Source organism: Platalea leucorodia (assembly GCF_965183815.1).
Source record: "Platalea leucorodia genome assembly, chromosome: 4".
Taxonomy (NCBI): Eukaryota; Metazoa; Chordata; class Aves; order Pelecaniformes; family Threskiornithidae; genus Platalea; species Platalea leucorodia.
This window is the reverse complement of record NC_138826.1, coordinates 123,633,648-123,650,826: the sequence shown is the minus strand read 5'-3', so window position 1 is coordinate 123,650,826 and position 17,179 is coordinate 123,633,648. Positions and strand designations below refer to the sequence as shown.

The 17,179-nt window shown below is 42.4% G+C and overlaps 1 protein-coding gene across 1 annotated transcript in view; it reads right to left on the bottom strand.

The window, feature by feature from the left end:
* PRKCQ (protein kinase C theta) overlaps nt 1-17,179 on the bottom strand; it is a 66,294-nt gene that overhangs the window by 30,651 nt on the left and 18,464 nt on the right. The window contains exons 2-12 of the mRNA XM_082309694.1: nt 16,628-16,782; nt 16,381-16,534; nt 15,101-15,226; nt 9,683-9,882; nt 7,786-7,846; nt 5,908-6,070; nt 5,266-5,297; nt 5,093-5,178; nt 3,892-4,021; nt 3,080-3,189; nt 1,245-1,368 (exon numbers count right to left, since the gene is read on the bottom strand). Coding sequence (XP_082165820.1) covers nt 1,245-1,368; nt 3,080-3,189; nt 3,892-4,021; nt 5,093-5,178; nt 5,266-5,297; nt 5,908-6,070; nt 7,786-7,846; nt 9,683-9,882; nt 15,101-15,218 — 1,024 coding nt within the window. The 5' untranslated portion in view covers nt 15,219-15,226; nt 16,381-16,534; nt 16,628-16,782. The remainder of the gene's footprint in view (nt 1-1,244; nt 1,369-3,079; nt 3,190-3,891; nt 4,022-5,092; nt 5,179-5,265; nt 5,298-5,907; nt 6,071-7,785; nt 7,847-9,682; nt 9,883-15,100; nt 15,227-16,380; nt 16,535-16,627; nt 16,783-17,179) is intronic.

Here is a 17,179-nt window from a genome sequence, read left to right as displayed (position 1 = left end):
AGCTCAGGTGGTACCAAAACCAGCCTTTGAGGCTCGGTAGCCCAGTGCTGCACAGTATCAACCCAGAGCACTGGTATATCGTGGCTCTGCTGTGCTTTAACTGGTGCCTTCTGACATTTTGCTCTAGATCCAGTTTCCAGGATATTGTCTCCACACAGGGAAGTATTAACCTGCACTCAGAAAGTGGATGATGGTGGGGCCTGGGCTCTCAGCTTGGCCTTTGGTTATGGTTGGAGCTGAGGACCCACTGTCCCAGTCCTTGCTTAGGTTTAAGTATTGCTTCACTTGTACTCTTCTTTTTTTCCCCTCCCTTTCTGGCAGATGCATTTTAAAGCTTGTGGGAGGCAGAAAAGCGTTGTGTCAGTGCCATCATAGGTCTGCTGCAGTTACAGTACAGTTCTTGGAGGGGTACCATGAACCATGAAGCTGGAGGGGTCCTGAAATGGCCTTTTACGTGGGCCATATGGATCTAATGAAAGATGGTGACATTTTTACTCCTAATATCCAGAGTTTTGTGACTCAAGCACAAAGCAGACAAACAAGGGTTCTCCCCAGGAGACTGTAATTTTTGTTTTAGGCCCCTGAACCCCCAGTAGCTTTGTCCAAGGTCTGTTAATCAGTGCTCTTCCCTAATCTCTCATTCACCCTCCTAAATGTCTGCTTTTGTAGCACAGAGTGCCATGACACCTAAATCAGCTCCTGGGTGAATGGAGATCTGTCAATGGTTTTTCAAAGGTACAGGATGTCAACCCCCACTCAAAAATACGAAATCAGAAAGAGAATTGGCCATGGTCAGAAGGACTCCCAATCTCCTGTTTAGAGCTTGGTTTCTCTTTAAATTTCTCAGGTTTCACAGCCTATGAGTCCCATAAAGGGAGTAAGCACATTATTGCCAGTGGAGGTATGAGTCGTGCCTAAGTATTGGGTCAGAAAGAGAGTTTAGGGGTTAGCTGAATGAGTGGTGGCTGGTGTCTCATGTCACCAGAGGTCAGGACGGCATGGGACAAGTACAGGTTTATAGAAAGGAAAGGTTGAGATTTAGGGTATCTGCCATGCCCAAGTGATGTGGCTGGGAAGAGTTGTTAATATCCTGGGATGAGAAAGGGTGTGTCTTGCTCTAGGCTGGAAAGATGCATGAAAGATTCAATGGCTAATAAATTCCCCATCCTTGTCACCTCCACCTAACCATGAACAAACCAAAAAATTAACAAAGCCTGCTGTCCCATATCACTAGGGAAAACTACCTTTTTTTCCTGTTGTAGATGCTGGCACTGCCTGAAGCGGTGTTACCTCCTTCACAGGAACTGGGAAGCCAATTTCAAGAGGTCCATCCCTGGAGATCTGTTCAGTGTCACGCTGACAGCGAGCCTGGATTACAGAAAACAGCAAATGACTTTTGAGCCAAATGTCGTGTTCTGAGCTTATGGACACTGTGGCTTCTTGAGTGCGACTGTCACAGGAGCCAAGATCTAGAAGAGGTCTTTGCTTATGAGAAGAGCATCTCTGTACCTAATATTTAGGGGTTTGGTAACCTAGAGGGACCCACAGCCTTCTGTGAGATGTGTGTGGGTGTTAACAGGTCGTTGTACTGCCAATATTTTGTACTGTCAAAATAGATCCCCTGTTTTGTACAGGGGTCTGAGTCCCTGGCTATCCACACAAAGGACATTTTAATTAATAACTTCCTTCCCAATAGTCCTCTTTCTTTGAAGAGAAATCCTGAAAAATACTAGAGGCTGGAAGATGCTGCAGTTTCATCCCTGTACAGTGTCTGGATGTCACTCTGAAGAACTCCTTGCACCAGGATGTTGCAGAAGGCAAGAGTTTGTCTGGATTCAAGGGTGATGAGACAAAAGCATGAAAGAGAAATCCTCTGAGGGCTACTAAACACTAAGACTCCACCTATGGCTCAAGAAGTCCCCAAAGCCTAAATTTCTGGAGATTAGAAGAGTATTTTTGGGAAAGTATCTAGTGTTTGCCCTCTTCACCTCTCAATGGTGACTCCAAGTGTACAGTGTGAGGAGCTGTGGAGAGACAGCAGGTAAGAAAGAGAGAAGCAAGAGCAGAAAAAACTCCTCTTTGGAGGTTTGGCAACACGACCTATCACATAAAGGTGTGAAATATGAAGAGCTAAACCTGGTAGATAGCCCTCAGGAAGGTACAGAAGGAAAAACACCTGCTGTACGGATGAAGATGTTGCCTTGGGATACTTGAGTAACCTAAATATAGAGGACTAGGTAACTACTGATTTTGTCCCTCTCTGAGGTTACTCAAGAGCTGAGAGGCATCCTAACAATCCTGATTTTGAACTAGAATCTCTAAATTCTTTTATGGTTTAGGGCTTGTGACAAGTTATTTTTCCTTCTTTTAATTCAATTTTTTGTGTTCATACAGTGTTGCTTATATGACAGTACTATCTAGATCCTCTCCCCAAGGACCAGGTCTCTTCATGAGAGTCCATGCTGTGGGGAGTTTCATTCCAAACAGATCAGAGAGTCACAGAACAAATTGCTAAGTCACAAGTACGGAGCAAGGTAGTGACAGCCAAAGGACTCAAAACAAGTTCCTCTCATTCTGCCTTGGACCCTGTTACACAACCTCAGTTATGAACATAATGTAACTACAACTGTCCCGAATCAGAGGAAGAGCCCATCCACGTCATGTCCCATCTGCAACCGGGGTCAAGCAGACACCAGGTAAAGATATAAGAAGAGTGCAGGCATGCAAAGTCATCTCCTCAGAATATTCTCCCTATGTCCAGAGATATGCAGCTCAGAGATTTCCCGATTCAAAGGCAGTGCTTTTCTATTAACAGAATTAATCATTCTATTGTTCCTGAATGGATTTCTCTTCTATAAACACTGGAGATGATTGTCACTTGAACCCATGAAAACTTTTGGCCTTCACAAAGTGCTGAGATGAGCTTAACTACTTACTCCATGAAGGATCCATTTCCTAGTCTTTACTTTGAACTTGCTACCCACAGTGCTCCACTCAATGCCCATATTTCTTGCACTGAAACAAACATTGAACAACTGATCCTCCTTTCTCCAGGTCACTCAAGGCTTAAAGTATTTACCTGTTGGGTGCTCTCTATCATTGCCAGAGCTTCAGCCATTAGTTTCTGGTTAACTCCACAAAGGTTTGCTACTTTTGTCTGGCACTTATGATGGACGTTCATGCCACATGCTGAAAGAAAGAAAAAGAGGTGTCAGGACAACGAAGGATAGCTAGTCTGTAAAGGGTTTGACATCAGGTTGGGCAGGAACATGTGCTGCTGTTGGCCAAGGGCAGAGATCAGCCACATAAACAGCTCAAAGCCTGGGCACCATTTACGTCTCATGAGATGGCACTCAGGTAATTTTTTGGTTCTCTATGGAGACAAAGTTTTTTTATATCTTCTTCTGGGCAAAAGGTTGCATTTCCACATCCATCAGCCTTTGCAGCTACAGGCTACCAAAACTTTACAGTCTATCAGCTCAGAGATAAACCGTAATCACAGGACAGGATCTCCCCATTGGTATAGGATTATGAAGATGGTGAAGTGTCTTGGGTCTGTCTGATAGGGGAAATAGAGCATGCAAGTTGATACTAGGAGTGATTTTGGAAGATCAGCAGTGTCACTGAAATTTTCTTTGCCTCTCTGGGAAGTGACTCTTCAGCCTCGTGGACCACATAACTTTCTGTATACTGACAGTTGTTGTCCTCCTTGGAGAATGATCCTCCTTGAAGGATGGTCCTCTTGACCACTCCTTCACCACCCAGGATGCCATCTCATACAGGTCTTGTAGAAAAGTGTGATAAATGAGATTTGGTTCTTCAGATTGCAACCCTCTAAAGACAACAGCCCACTCCCATGCTCAGCTCACACCACATACATCAGGGACTCACCATCACACTTCAGTCCTTGCCGTGCAAGGCCCCAGAGGAGCGTGCCACAGTGCTCACAGAAAGTCGGGCTCTTGTAGTTGTACACTTTGAAGCGGTGAGGCATGTCAATCTTGAACCGCTCTTTATGGAACTGCAAGAGAAAAACCATGCTGGCACTTTACTCCTCTCCACATCAGCTCTGTACGGAAAACCAACAGCCCCCAGGCTCGTACCACAGAAATTGGGATGTCTACTGCCCCTTTATCCTTGCCTATGACCACCAAGAAGAAACCATGTATAACTATCGTTCAGATATACAAAGCTAAAGTTTGATACATAATATCTGTGCAATTCAGTGGGAACTGGGTAATTTAATTCCTCATCTTGATTTATCTGACCAGATAACTTGCCTCTCAGCTAAGCACCCAGACTCCCTTAATGCTTAATGGAAAACCAGGACTACTTCTAAAAATTATTCATCCCATCCTGAAATGGATGTCTACTTTTGTTGTCATGAATCGCTCTTTGGAAAAGCGTATTTTTCTTCTTTTAGTTTATAGGGAGTCAAAGGTGATGACAAAGTTAGATACATCTACCCCTGGAGATGTCAGAAGACAGGTGAGATGAATCTCATTTCTAAAGACTGTAAAAGAAGAACAGGAGCCAGGGTAGGACTGGGAGCAAACAGATGCTGTGGCACACAATTAAGAAAAAGGGAATAGTCCTATCAAGAGTTTAAGTTCCCCTTTTTCCCACCAAAAAAGAAGGTTTACTATAAACTGATATGAGAAAATAAAATAAATAATAGTGGAGATGTTAGATCTTCCACTGACTGTATGGAAATCTCGGATAACACAGAGTGGGATGCTGAAGTACTACTCTGAAAATTCAGTGTGATGTCCTGCCTAACATCATGTAGTGAAGAATTTCCTCCAATAAATCTCCACCTCATGTCCACGACTTCCTTCTGAGCTGTACTTCATACATTAGAAAAATGTCAGTCCTGATTCAGCAACTGCTTATTCAGCGGCTGCATTTGAGTAAATCAGAAGTAGGAGGTAATGAAACCACTGGGAACATAAAAACCAAAGGGCACAGATCAGATCAGACAGCCTTTAGTTCAGTAGCACCTTTTGCTTCATCAGTAGTTGTTTTACAGCAATGTAGGAGAGACCTGAATGATGCCCAAGTTTTTTAAAAGCAACCAAATAATAATACATACCATTGTTTCTCTGCTATTGATTGCTGATCCTGTACACTTGGCTATTACTTTATCAATGCACTTCTTATGAATGGCAGCATTACATTCTGAAAGAACAAGTGTGTTAATAAAAAAATTCCATACGAAAGGATCAAGTAAATAATGATAGTAACAAAATCAAAAAAGTTTCTTACGTCTGCATTGATAGCCTTGTTTATTCAGACCCCTGAAATAAAGAGAAATGATTAATTCTGAATTTTCTGAAAGCCTTGACAGAAGAAAGGAGAGCAACATTTATGAAAGAAACAGAAAAAACAGCTTTGCTTTTTATCAGTCTTTACAGAGCTTCTCTGATCTAAATATCTTCATTCAATCTAACTGTGGAGTGATTCTCTGTGGTTTTCGCAGCCTTTTCAGCACATATTCACATTCTGAATTTCACAATATCCAAATAGCAAACTGGGCTGATGAGACATGTCTGTGCATTTGGCCAAAAATATTTATAAAAAATAAACCAAAAAACGAAGGGAATTTTCACAGTTGGAATTACAACTGCGAACCACATCCTTGAAGTGATGCAACAGCTCTACAATTAAGATGCCAAAGGTCCAGTCCTGCTGCCTTTACTGACAGCAGGAGCACAGATATTCACCAGAGAATCATAGAATCATAGAATCATTTACGTTGGAAAAGACCTTTAAGATCACTGAGTCCAACCATAAACCTAACAAACACTGACAAGTCCACCGCTAAACCATATCCTTAAGCACCACATCTACACAAGAACTAGTCCCTAGGGTTAAAAGGGGAAAATGCATAGATCTATTTTCATTTACCATACAAATTCATGACAGACAGAGCAGAAGGTGGGTTGTGGAAAGAAGGTGGCTGTGAACTCATGACACTTGACATTATGGATTTTGGCCTGTTTGATGGCTCCCCTGCGCTGATGCAAGGAGAAAAAGCCTTCAGTCTCACAGTCAGCCAGGTCCTTTGCATCTAGGGGAAAGGAAAAAGAGAGTTTATTAGGGCACTCTGTCCTGATCAGGCACCTTGAGAAAATGCAGCTGCCAAAATACAAAGTGACTGAAGCTAATGATTCACTCATGGAAATGAATATTTTTAAGAAATACGATTTTCTGAAACCCACACAAGGCTTGTTTGGATGTTTTTTTAATCTGCCATTCCTACAAGGACACTAAAATGACTTTAAACTTGGGACTCTGAGATGCCTTGAATATTCATAATGCTGCTTTTGAAATGTAGACCAGAAATTTCCCAAGGAGACATAATTTGCAGTAAACATAAAAGAATTTTGCATAGCACTGAAGAACCATACCCTAAAAAAGATGAAATTACATAAAAATTAATAATTATCTATATATGCACACAAACACACGTGTATATATACATGGGGGTATTTAACTGAATCCTTTATGTGTGTATGTATGTGTGTGTGAGTAAGCACGTATGTATGTTCCTAGGATATTCTTTTTCTTATTTTTCCATGCCAACAATTGCTTTGCTGTTTGCTGTGTCCACATTTAAACTTTTTAGAATAGCAAACAAACCAATTCTGACCACACATGCATATACACATGTGCACTTCTACGTGTGCTTGTGTCTACAAATCTAAATATGCACACAATATCTCACTCTCAATCTCTGTTTTGTTTTACTCATGCTTTACACAGCAAGTTACGTAGGTATTCTGTGGAAACTGGCCGCCGTGTTATCTGCTGCTGATCTTGCTGTTTATAATACAAACACAACTTGCATTTTCTATGCTTTGGTCTCTCTGATATCTTACAACATACAAGGAGGCAACAATAGTCTATTCTACATTAAAGGTAAGAATGGATGAAGAAAATATCAGTATGGACATGCTATTAGCTGCTTTCATTACTTCTATGTTTCTACAAATGGAAAGTCCTTCTAGGTACCTACACCTTACAGCTTCACCCCACATCTGTGAAAGGCAGTGAGAACTTTGGCATCAAAGATAGGTGAATAAGACTGGCCATTTGGATTGCAACCCACTTTCTTCAACAAAGCAAAATGCATTTCACATGGACTTTGAACTCTGCAGGTGGGATTTGGTTCCCAGCGAAGACACGTAAATGACAGTGTGTCCCTTGTCCAGGGTGACTAAGCTGCTGCCACGTCCCTGGAGGTCTAGCTGAAGCAAGCAATGGAGCCCAGTGAATGAATCAGCTCACCTTGCAGCAGAAACCTGCATTTGATCAGATGGATTGCTCTCTAGGTTATTTTCCTGCTTTGCCTAGATTGCTCTTCATCTTAAAAGCCCAACTAACATGTATACTTAGGTGTTGTCAACCATAAATTGTATCCCAACCTTTACATCAGCACTATAAAACACACCACAGCATGTGTTACATGCATACATACAAGTAGAGTGATTTCAGAGGAGCTGCCTCCTTATGTATCTATTCTGTCTTAGTTAGCGTAATGAGAAAATCTACCATTTTAGTGGTAAAATGGCCAACAATCTGCCTTGCAAATCATAGAGGAACAATCAATCTTCATCTCCACCATACAATAAAAATTGCTTTTCTGGAGCGTTCATTTCAAACTGTTATGGCAGTTCCTATGAATAAATCAGTAATAACATAGACACTGCTTTCAGTGAAGACACCACATCTGCCCCACATAACCAGAAATCACATCTATCAATTAACAAACAAATCACTTGCCACTTATTTCCAGGAAGTATCTTGCATTCATCAGCATTCGTCCTTGAGGTTTCAGTTCTAGCTGGTTGAGATAAGCGAAAAACGAGAAAAAAAGGTCAATACAATCATTAAACAGTCATTCAAAGAAGCAACAATCATTTCAGATGACTCAAGCTATCTCCTTTTCCCAGTGGGAACTGATGAATGCCAATGAATGCTAATTTTTGGGTTGCTCATACCCGTGTGGGGCAACAAGGCAGGGTAGGAGCTACTATAGAGAGAGGAGGCTAGATGACCTCTTAAACTCTTGGAATGGCATGGTAGAAGAGATAAATGTGACAAAACCACAGAAGCTGTAGGCAGGTTTTTAGACACTAGCTCAGGACCAGCACTATCTATAGAGAAAACTTGTCATTCCCAGTGGATCCTGCAATTGGGAAGTGAGAGCACCTCAGAAAAACCAGCCAACTTGACACAGGTACTTAAAAGATGCTGAAATCTTTTAGACACTTGGTTCCGCAAGTCTTAACTTCTATTCCAGTCTATGTGAGTGATGCTGCAAGCTTACTCAGGCATTTTTTGAGCCTTCCCACTGGACCTGGAAATTCCCACCTATCTGAACCTCCGTCCATAGGTGCCTTTGTAAATCTGGATCCACTTGCCTAGGAATAAGACGACCTACATTCAAGGATTTCTTCAGCCTGAGAACCGCAACAGTGCCTTCCCTCCCACCTTCAGCACAGCCTAAGCAAGGTTGCCTCTCTACCTTCCAGGTGAAACCGTGCCCTTGAACAGAAAAGTGAGAAAAATGCTATTCTCTCTCCTCACGACCCTTGCAGGATGAAGTATCTGGGACCACCCTTCCCGGGTTGTAACTTGTATCAGGGAGTGACCGGAGACAAGATCTCAGGAGCTGCTACCAGGCTGGGACGCAACAGGACCAGACTCTCCCAACTCCACTTGACCTCGGGTCTGTTACCCTTGCTGCAAGCAAGCAGCACCCCAGACTCTGTGCCCCCTCTCGTCCTCACCAAGCTACTGCCTCCCATGGCTTTGAAGCCTGGGGTTGGAGTCATGCTGAGCAGAGCCTTCTGTTTTTCAATTCTGTCCATAAGTATCTCAATTCCTCCCAAGTTATGTGTTAAATGTGCAAATCTCTACCAAATCTTGCTCTTAGGTCTGTTAAGTGGCCAAGGCCTTTTTGACTTTTCTATTTTCTGCTTAACCCAAGCAGCTCAGCCTGAGAACTGGCATGAGAAATAAAACAAAACAAAAAAGTCCAGGAAATCAGTTTCTCTCCAAATGTCTTTCCACTTTATTGTTATTCATGGCATGGCTACTGAATACTACATGTTGAAGACTATTATCAAGAACTTTCTTGCTTGGACTACCACGGAACACAACCTTACATTTCGCGTCCTTATGAAGACTGTTACTTCAAATTTACTCCACTATAACTCGAGTGACTTTAAAGGAGTTCCTCTGACAAAGCTCTGAAGTCAGGCAGCTGTGAATCAGTTACTTGATATTAAATTAAATTTTTAAAGCTGTTTCCCCAGAGCACATAAAATAATTCACATTTAGCCATTCATATCACCATTTGTCCCCAGTGGGTTTCCTAAGCAAAGATTAATATGTGGGCACAGCTCACCTGAACCAGAATCCTTGCTAACGCAGGGCATATGTTTCAGTGTAACAACAACAGGTAATATAAATGTGCCATGCTCTTTTTTTCTAATATGCATGGAAATCTTTCCTTCAAGTCATACCCAAGTAGACTCAAAACATTATTCCTTGGATGGCAGCCAGTTCCTGCTGCCCTGCTGTTTACAGTCACAGCCTGGCATGGACACAAGGCATTCCCCTACCCCACAGCAGCTCCCCATCACATCCTACAAGAGAAGATAATGATGCTCACCCATATCTCTGTCTTCCCATTGCTCTTTTTGCATCTCTCTGCCAGCACCTTGAGTTCCACTGTGGTCTCTGAAACCATCTCGGCACTTTTGTCCTTGACAACGATGTGCATGACCCTGCCGTTGTTGATGTGGGCATCAAAAGTGCTGTTCCAGGGTGGGTACATGGTGGGCTTCTTCTGCACGTATACTTGGCCATTTTCTGTCAACAAGAAGTGGTTTGGATTGACTGGACTTGCTTCTCATCTGCACTAGGGCCACCACTCTACAGTCCCTGGGACAGATCTGTGTTATTTACCCACTTTAAGGTCTCTCTCCAGGCAGGCTGTGTAATGGATCATGTTAGAGTGTCTTACAAAGTCACTGTGTGAAGTGAAACCCAGGACGAGATTCATCTCACTTAACTTTAGGTGTCTACAATGTGTATGCCCATATCTGAGCTGTCTGAACATTGGGTCCATTCAGAGCCAGTTAAGAGAATATAATCAATATAAATCAATGGAGTTAGGGTGTGTTCATTTGACCAAATGCAGACATCTACCTTAGAAAAGGTAATTTCCACACTTGACTCCATTAACTCTGTTGAGTAGAACGCAAATGTAGACTCTGACACCACAGACACCCACTTCTAATCAGGTGAATCTCATCACAGATAACCAGCTACATGTATCATCTGTCCCACAGCAATGCAAAATGAAACAGGTTTGCTTCAATCCCCCCAAAAGCTGGATGCACTTTATGATCAACGTTCAGCTGAAGCGTGTGTCCAGTCAGTTGCTACATCTCAGCTAACTCAGGGATGTTAATATATGAACTGTCTTGCAGACCTGCAACCACATCCACAGTGGAGTTTTCAACCTAGCAAACTTTTCCTGCACCTCTTCCTCACACATTAATTCCTCTTCCTTCCCAGCAGACACATCTTAAAATGGTGAAGGGTATCTCTGAGGCTTAGCATTAGCTTGCAGAGAGTTATCTCTAGTTAGTTCTCTCTAAAAAGGGTCTCAGCCAGCTTTATTTATTTAATACAGCCCATTTTATTTCATATAGCCCTGTAAAAGGCTTGGACACTTACTCAAGGTACATTCTATTTCACAGTTACCCTCTGCAAATTTTCAACCCATCAAATGCCGAAGCTGGTGGAATAAGAGAATAAAAAGCACTTGTGTAAGCAGCAGACATGCATATCCTGTCTCCTAAAGACCCTGCTCCTATTTCCAGTAATCCCAGCCTTTCCCGCATCCCATCCAGCTGGAAAAGCACATGCAGCCAATAGCCTGGGTCATAGCATGTGCTGGAGAAAATCTTTCCCTAGATGAGAGGACTAATTCCCCTGCTCAGCTTTCATTTACGCACCTTCAGGATGGATTAAAACTGGTAAACAAGCTCCAAAGTTACTGGAGGCAGGAGAGAAGGAGAAAAAAGGAAACAGTGACTCCTGATCGTGTAATATTAATCTCAAATATCAGGGCTGTGAGATTATAACAAAAATCTCCCTTCACCGCCCCATACACTGGTTTCCCATGAAAGGAGAAACAACTGCCACAGCCACTAGATAGATCTAGGTTGAGAAAGTACCTTATTGAGGAGAGGCATGAAGGATCCTGCAGCCAATACTGACTTGTTGAAATTTCACTCCATGACCCAACACCTGGCTCTCACAAAGCAGTTTTGCACTTGGTTTGATCACATAAACTTGATTCGAGCTGCAGGCTGCTCTGACCATCAGCACTGGTCTGCATCGCAAAACTGAGCAGACATCATTCCTGCAGGGTAAAATCACTTCTCACATTTGTCCTGCCCACGTTGTGCAGCTAAATCTTAGGTTCGAATTCAGTTTCCCGAAAATCTCGAGCACCTCAGTCTAAGGTGAATCCATCTCTATCAGTTAAGTGAGGCTGACTTTTCACATATGCAGATTTAGGCAACCATATACTGAACTCATTGTCTGCAGGCTTAATTTATTCCCATCAAGCTTGCAAATATATATTCAATGCACTCTTTCAACAAAAGCAGACAAAATGAGACATAAAAATGAGACATAAACTTCCCAGCATCACAGAGAAAAGAAATCTCAGTAAGGACCTTTATTTCTTTGCTACATCAATGAAACTCCATGGATGTGAAACACAGCACTTGCAAAACAAGTGCTTTCGTTTGCATTGCACTCCAAAACATATGGCTTAAATAAACAAACCCTGGAATGTGAATGAACTGGCCAATGTATGGGATCAGACAGTCACCCCCAGTGCATCCCCGCTGACGTCTGTGGAATTCTGCCAGGGATTAATCTAACCCTGGGTTCCTGAAAAATAAAATAGCATCTGTCTTTCCTGGGCAGCAGCTTCCACTGTAGCTGGGAGCACTTCTCCTCGAGGCCTGCTCTGTTCAAACATGGAGCAGGATCTTTCACAAAGCAAATGTCACCAAAACAGGTGGCAAAATGGCACCTGGCCAGGTGGCTTGTGAAGGCAGAAGCCATTTCTAAAGGGCAGATTTTTTTATACCTCAGAGGCGCCTATGATCTCTGAAATGGTTTGTCTTCAGTAACAAATTGCTATAACACTTCTAACTATATGGAGGCTTTTTTTTTTAAAGATTATATCATAAAATACCAGGATCCTTTTTACAAAATGCACAAGTGGAAAAAACAAAGACTGCCCAATATCTTTTCTGAGCTGCTTAAATTTCTTCGGGTGCCCTTGTTGTGTCACCTTTGTGTCCACAGATGATATGCATTACTCCTAGACCCTTGGGGTCCTCTGTCCCAATGACTTATTCATCACGGCTGGTCGACAAGGGACAGCCTTTGGCTGGAGACTCAAGCTCCTATTTTGGGAGAACTAAACACATCTATCATTTACCAATGCTCGTTTTGCAAAAAAAGACATCCCCCCCCCAAAAAAACCCCACACCTCCTCACACTTTGCTAATGCTACACTTGGCATACATCTGATCCATAACAGGACATTGCAAAAGTCGGAGCAGAGTCATCTACCAAAACGGTTCCAGCACAGAGCTTGCAGGGATTTGGGACTGGATCTATCCTGGATTCAGCTCTGGGTTTAGGCATGTCCTGCCCTGCGTTCTGCACTCACCACTATATAGCGATCATTTGCCCTGATGAAATCTTAGTGGCCATGTGTCAGAGCACAGGGCTGGGCATCAGGGTTGCTTGCACCTCTTACCAGCTTTGCAGCTGATTCACTCCTGCTCCTTGGACATGCCACTTCAGCCAAAATTTGCATACCAGAGCATCAGTATAAATTTTTTTTGAATCCCATTACCATTGAGTACCAAGTGCTTTGTGAAACCAGGGAGCAGGAGAACAAATTACGATCAAAAAAATCACAAAGCAGGAATGCAGCTATTTCAAATATACTCAGCTAATGTTTGTCCTGAGACCTTCATTGCCTTTTGCCTTCTCTAAGCCTGTTTGAGCATGACAGCTCCTCGGGATGGTCACGTGGAGAGCATTTCTGGCATTTAGAGTCGGGCTTATCTCACTGAACGTCAGACATGTACCCCTGAGTGGACTGTCTAAACTGCCCTCAGAGTCACTGGAGAGCACTGGGCTTTTCTAGTGTGTGATTCATCAGACCCATTATGGATGTCTTCCTCAAGATGAGAGAAGCCCACCATGGAAATCCCTGTTTGTTCCCCTGGGCTATAATGCAAAGGTAACTGACTTGCTCAGACATCAAAATCCTTGCAGAAGACTGGAATTGTAGGGGAGATGGATCCCACCATGGCCTCATCTTTTCTTAGTCACCTTAAGGTAAGATTAGGCATCTATACATTTAGACACCCTCCACTAGCAGCAGATTAACACCTCCCAAGGGTGATTCAACCTACCCTAAGAAGGGAGTTCGAGATGAATCAGTCTCGGGGGTTTCCTGCTGCTGTCACTGACATGACGAGGAGTCCCTCTGGCTGCGCCACCATGCTCTGATTACCGCTAGATGAGTGCAATTACACCCCAGCAAACAGAAATCTTCTAATAGAAGGACATCATTTTTCCTGTATTCAGTCCTCACTAACGGAGAAAAGTTCCTCCAAACACACTTCTTTATTTCTTGTTGGTAAAGGTACTATTATTATTACCATTATTATTGTCATTATTATTGACTCTCAGGGGCACAAAAATTATATCCCTTAGTACATTTTTGTTTGTTAGATGCCAGAAAATGATTTCAGCTCCGTGTAAGACAAATAAATATAGGTCTGTGCTCACCAAATTGATTTTATTCACTTTTGAACTGACAAGAGACCTCAATGTGAGTTATGGCTTTCAAAGGCCTCATTAAAGCAAACAGCCAAGCCCTGCACAGAGCTGAAATAGGACATATTTTCAGTAAAAAGTGAGATCTTAGTGATATCTTGTCATGCAGTATTTTCTTTCTTTTTGAATTTACCAGTCACTACATCTTCCAGGATCATTTAAAGTATAATTTAAGCCAAGACAAAGTTCAATGAGATAACTGCTGACTCTTTTTAAAAAACAAACAAATAAACAGGTGAACAAAAAGTGAAATAATGAATTGCTTTAAAATTCTAAATTTTTTTTTTCAAACTACTTTAACACCCTCTAGAGGTTAGAGTAATGGGGTTTCTCAAGGTATAAAAGGGAATTTTTGAGTTGACTTAATTTTTAAAAGAATCACAGCAGTCAAGTTAGGAATTTGTCAGAGATTTCAAATAAATAACAGCCAATATGAGGAATTCCCTAACACTGAAGGTTTTGATCTTCATGATTCTTGAAAAGCAGAACGGAAGAACTTTTCATCCTGTCACTGGGATTATTTTCATGCATAAGACATATAAGAAATGTTTTCCCAATGAGGACTCATCAGAGTTGTTCAATCAGGAAAAGTGTGCAATGATCCATATATAAAGACACAAAAAACAGCTTAGCAGGAGGTTTTACTTTCAAACATTTTACATAGTACAGCAATTACACAGAGAAATTAACTCTCTCTGCAAAGATTGAGGCTGTTTGAGAGCTATTTTTTTTTTCAATGGTGGAAGTTGTTGGACCTGTCAGTTCCTCAAAAAAATGTGATAAACAAAGACAGCCCTATTTCTAGGACACTGAGATTTCATCTGTCTGGAATCCCACTGACAAACCAACAACTGCTCATATAAAAGTGAAACCGAATACAGCTCAGCTCATCTGCTCTGCCGCACGCTGGGACCTGTAATTCAGTTGATAATAACCTCAAATTGAAGACATAGACTTGTCAGGCATCATCTTAAAATCAGATTGTCTTGCAGGCCATGCCAAACCCAAACTTGCACAAAATGCCCTTCATAAATCCTTATAAAGATTTATCATGTGCTTCCTACACACTAGTAATGACACAGTAAGGCGCACACATGTCATAAAAACTCACATGCATATTTAACATCTCCCCACTTACCTGACTCCACGGCTTCTTTAACCATCACAGCACAGTAAGGGTTAATCACCTCCCCCTGGGATGGCAGGTAAGGGCCACTGTCATAGTTGGATAAACCAATACGCAGAAAGGGAGACATGACAAGTCCTGTGTCAAACAAAAGACAGGCGATATTTGGGAAGCGTCTAAAAATTCCCTTGGTTTTAACCAGCCTCTTATCTCCGTCGGACAGGGGTACGCCGGCCGTTAGTTATCCATCCAGCTGGAGACTCTCTGACTTCCTCCACTGTCTAGCAAGATGATGGACTGACCGAGTGCCGCTTAATGTGCGTAAGGTAGCGTAACTCAGCTGTCAGCTTAACCATATAGCTGAAATCATCGCAAGGCTGGAAAGACCCGCAACAGTAGCTTTGAGTACTAGTGACTTGACGCCAGCTGTCAGGAACGAGAAAGACAATACACAGAAGCCAAATCAGGACTTTCTTGGCTGGGAGAACCTCTGCTGTAATTTATGTTGAGTCACGCATTCAAGAACACGAATGCTATGAGAATAGAAAGGTTTTCGGGAACACAAGGCTGTTGGAAGCCTGCAAGCTGAACATGAAACTGTGAAATAACTGCGTACTATTTATATACAGTGTGGAAATGATCTCAGGCATTCAACTGCCTGGTTGCTGACCCATATTCATAGGTGAAGCTATAAAGAGAAAATTCAGCTCATATGAACCACACTGTGTAGAGAATGGAGCAAAAACCAAAAATGGATCTCAGGATAATTTTAAGCAGCTGAAAACAGAAACATATAAAATCAAGATGCCAGGAAACACAACAAAGACTTTGGGTTGGTCTTCTCTGTAGGCTCTTTCAGAGCTTCCAGAGAGACGATTTAGTGAAACCAGAAATTATTAACTGCTGCAGCTGGTGCCCATCATAGTGCCATCTGGGCCCAAGGACTGGGATTTACCACCCAACTTTTGTGTCAACTTCTGAGCTTGTCATTCCTGGCTCCTGTTCTAGTCAATGGAGAGCAAGAGGCACTTTGAACTCAGCTGCAGATGTCTATGTCTTGAACCACCAAAGTTAGAAGACATGAGTCCTATCACCAGCTGTTACCTGTCAAATATATTGACAACAATATATTGTTCAACTACAACAGCAAAAAGTTGAACGACTTGTGGTGTGGGATGCAGCCCAAGTCTCCTCTCCTTTTTACACATAAAATGCTGTATCCCAAGAGCAGCTTCCTCTAGCCTCACACAGCAGAAGATCCAGATTCTTTGCTGGGAATGGCATTTTCTTACCTGTAATAGTATTTTCCTGACAGACAAGTTCAGTCTCTGGCAAGAGGGGCTTCTCTTTTCATCACAGTTGTGGACAACATGGAAAGGATTTTCTCAGCTGAAAGAATGAGGATAACTGCCCCTCTGGCTGGGCTGACTTTAAAACTTCGATGCTCTGTACAAGGAGACAGGAGGCAAGACCATCAAGGAGAGAGGAAAACTTGAGAAACCAAGATGTAGCCCTTTGCTTGAGTGCTTTCTCTCTTACCCAGCAGTATGGAGCGATGAGTTTCCATCAGCCCCCTGTGCAAAAGTCTAGGGCGACTTTAAAATTCAGAACAACTTTCTGTTAGTGCATGTCCAGGTTGCAGCAGGTTGTTCTTTTGCTTGTGTCCTGGGTATGGTGAGATCTTCTCCTTCTTCCTGTTTTATAAAATGAAGACAAACAGCTGCAGTTAGCACTGGGACTGAAACACCAACTATTCTGGCCCGAATATTCACAAGTACCGAACACTCACACTTCAACACTTTCTGACACTTTGGCAAACAGATGGCCCATGCAGCCAACTGCAGCTATTCTCTGATAGAGATTTTGGCAGGGGAGGCTTCCCAGGAGGTTTCCCTAAATTTGTTACCCTACATAGGGCCAATCTATAAAATGGACAGTATAGGAAGACTCCCTTCCCGTTTGAGCTCCTGGGTAGGTTAGCTGACAACTGGGCTGAGTTTTCAGGAAAACAGCAAAGACTCATAAACCTTCTTGGATACTGTGCTTAAAAGAGAAGAAAACCATCAGGTTTCTGGGGAAGACACGATAGGA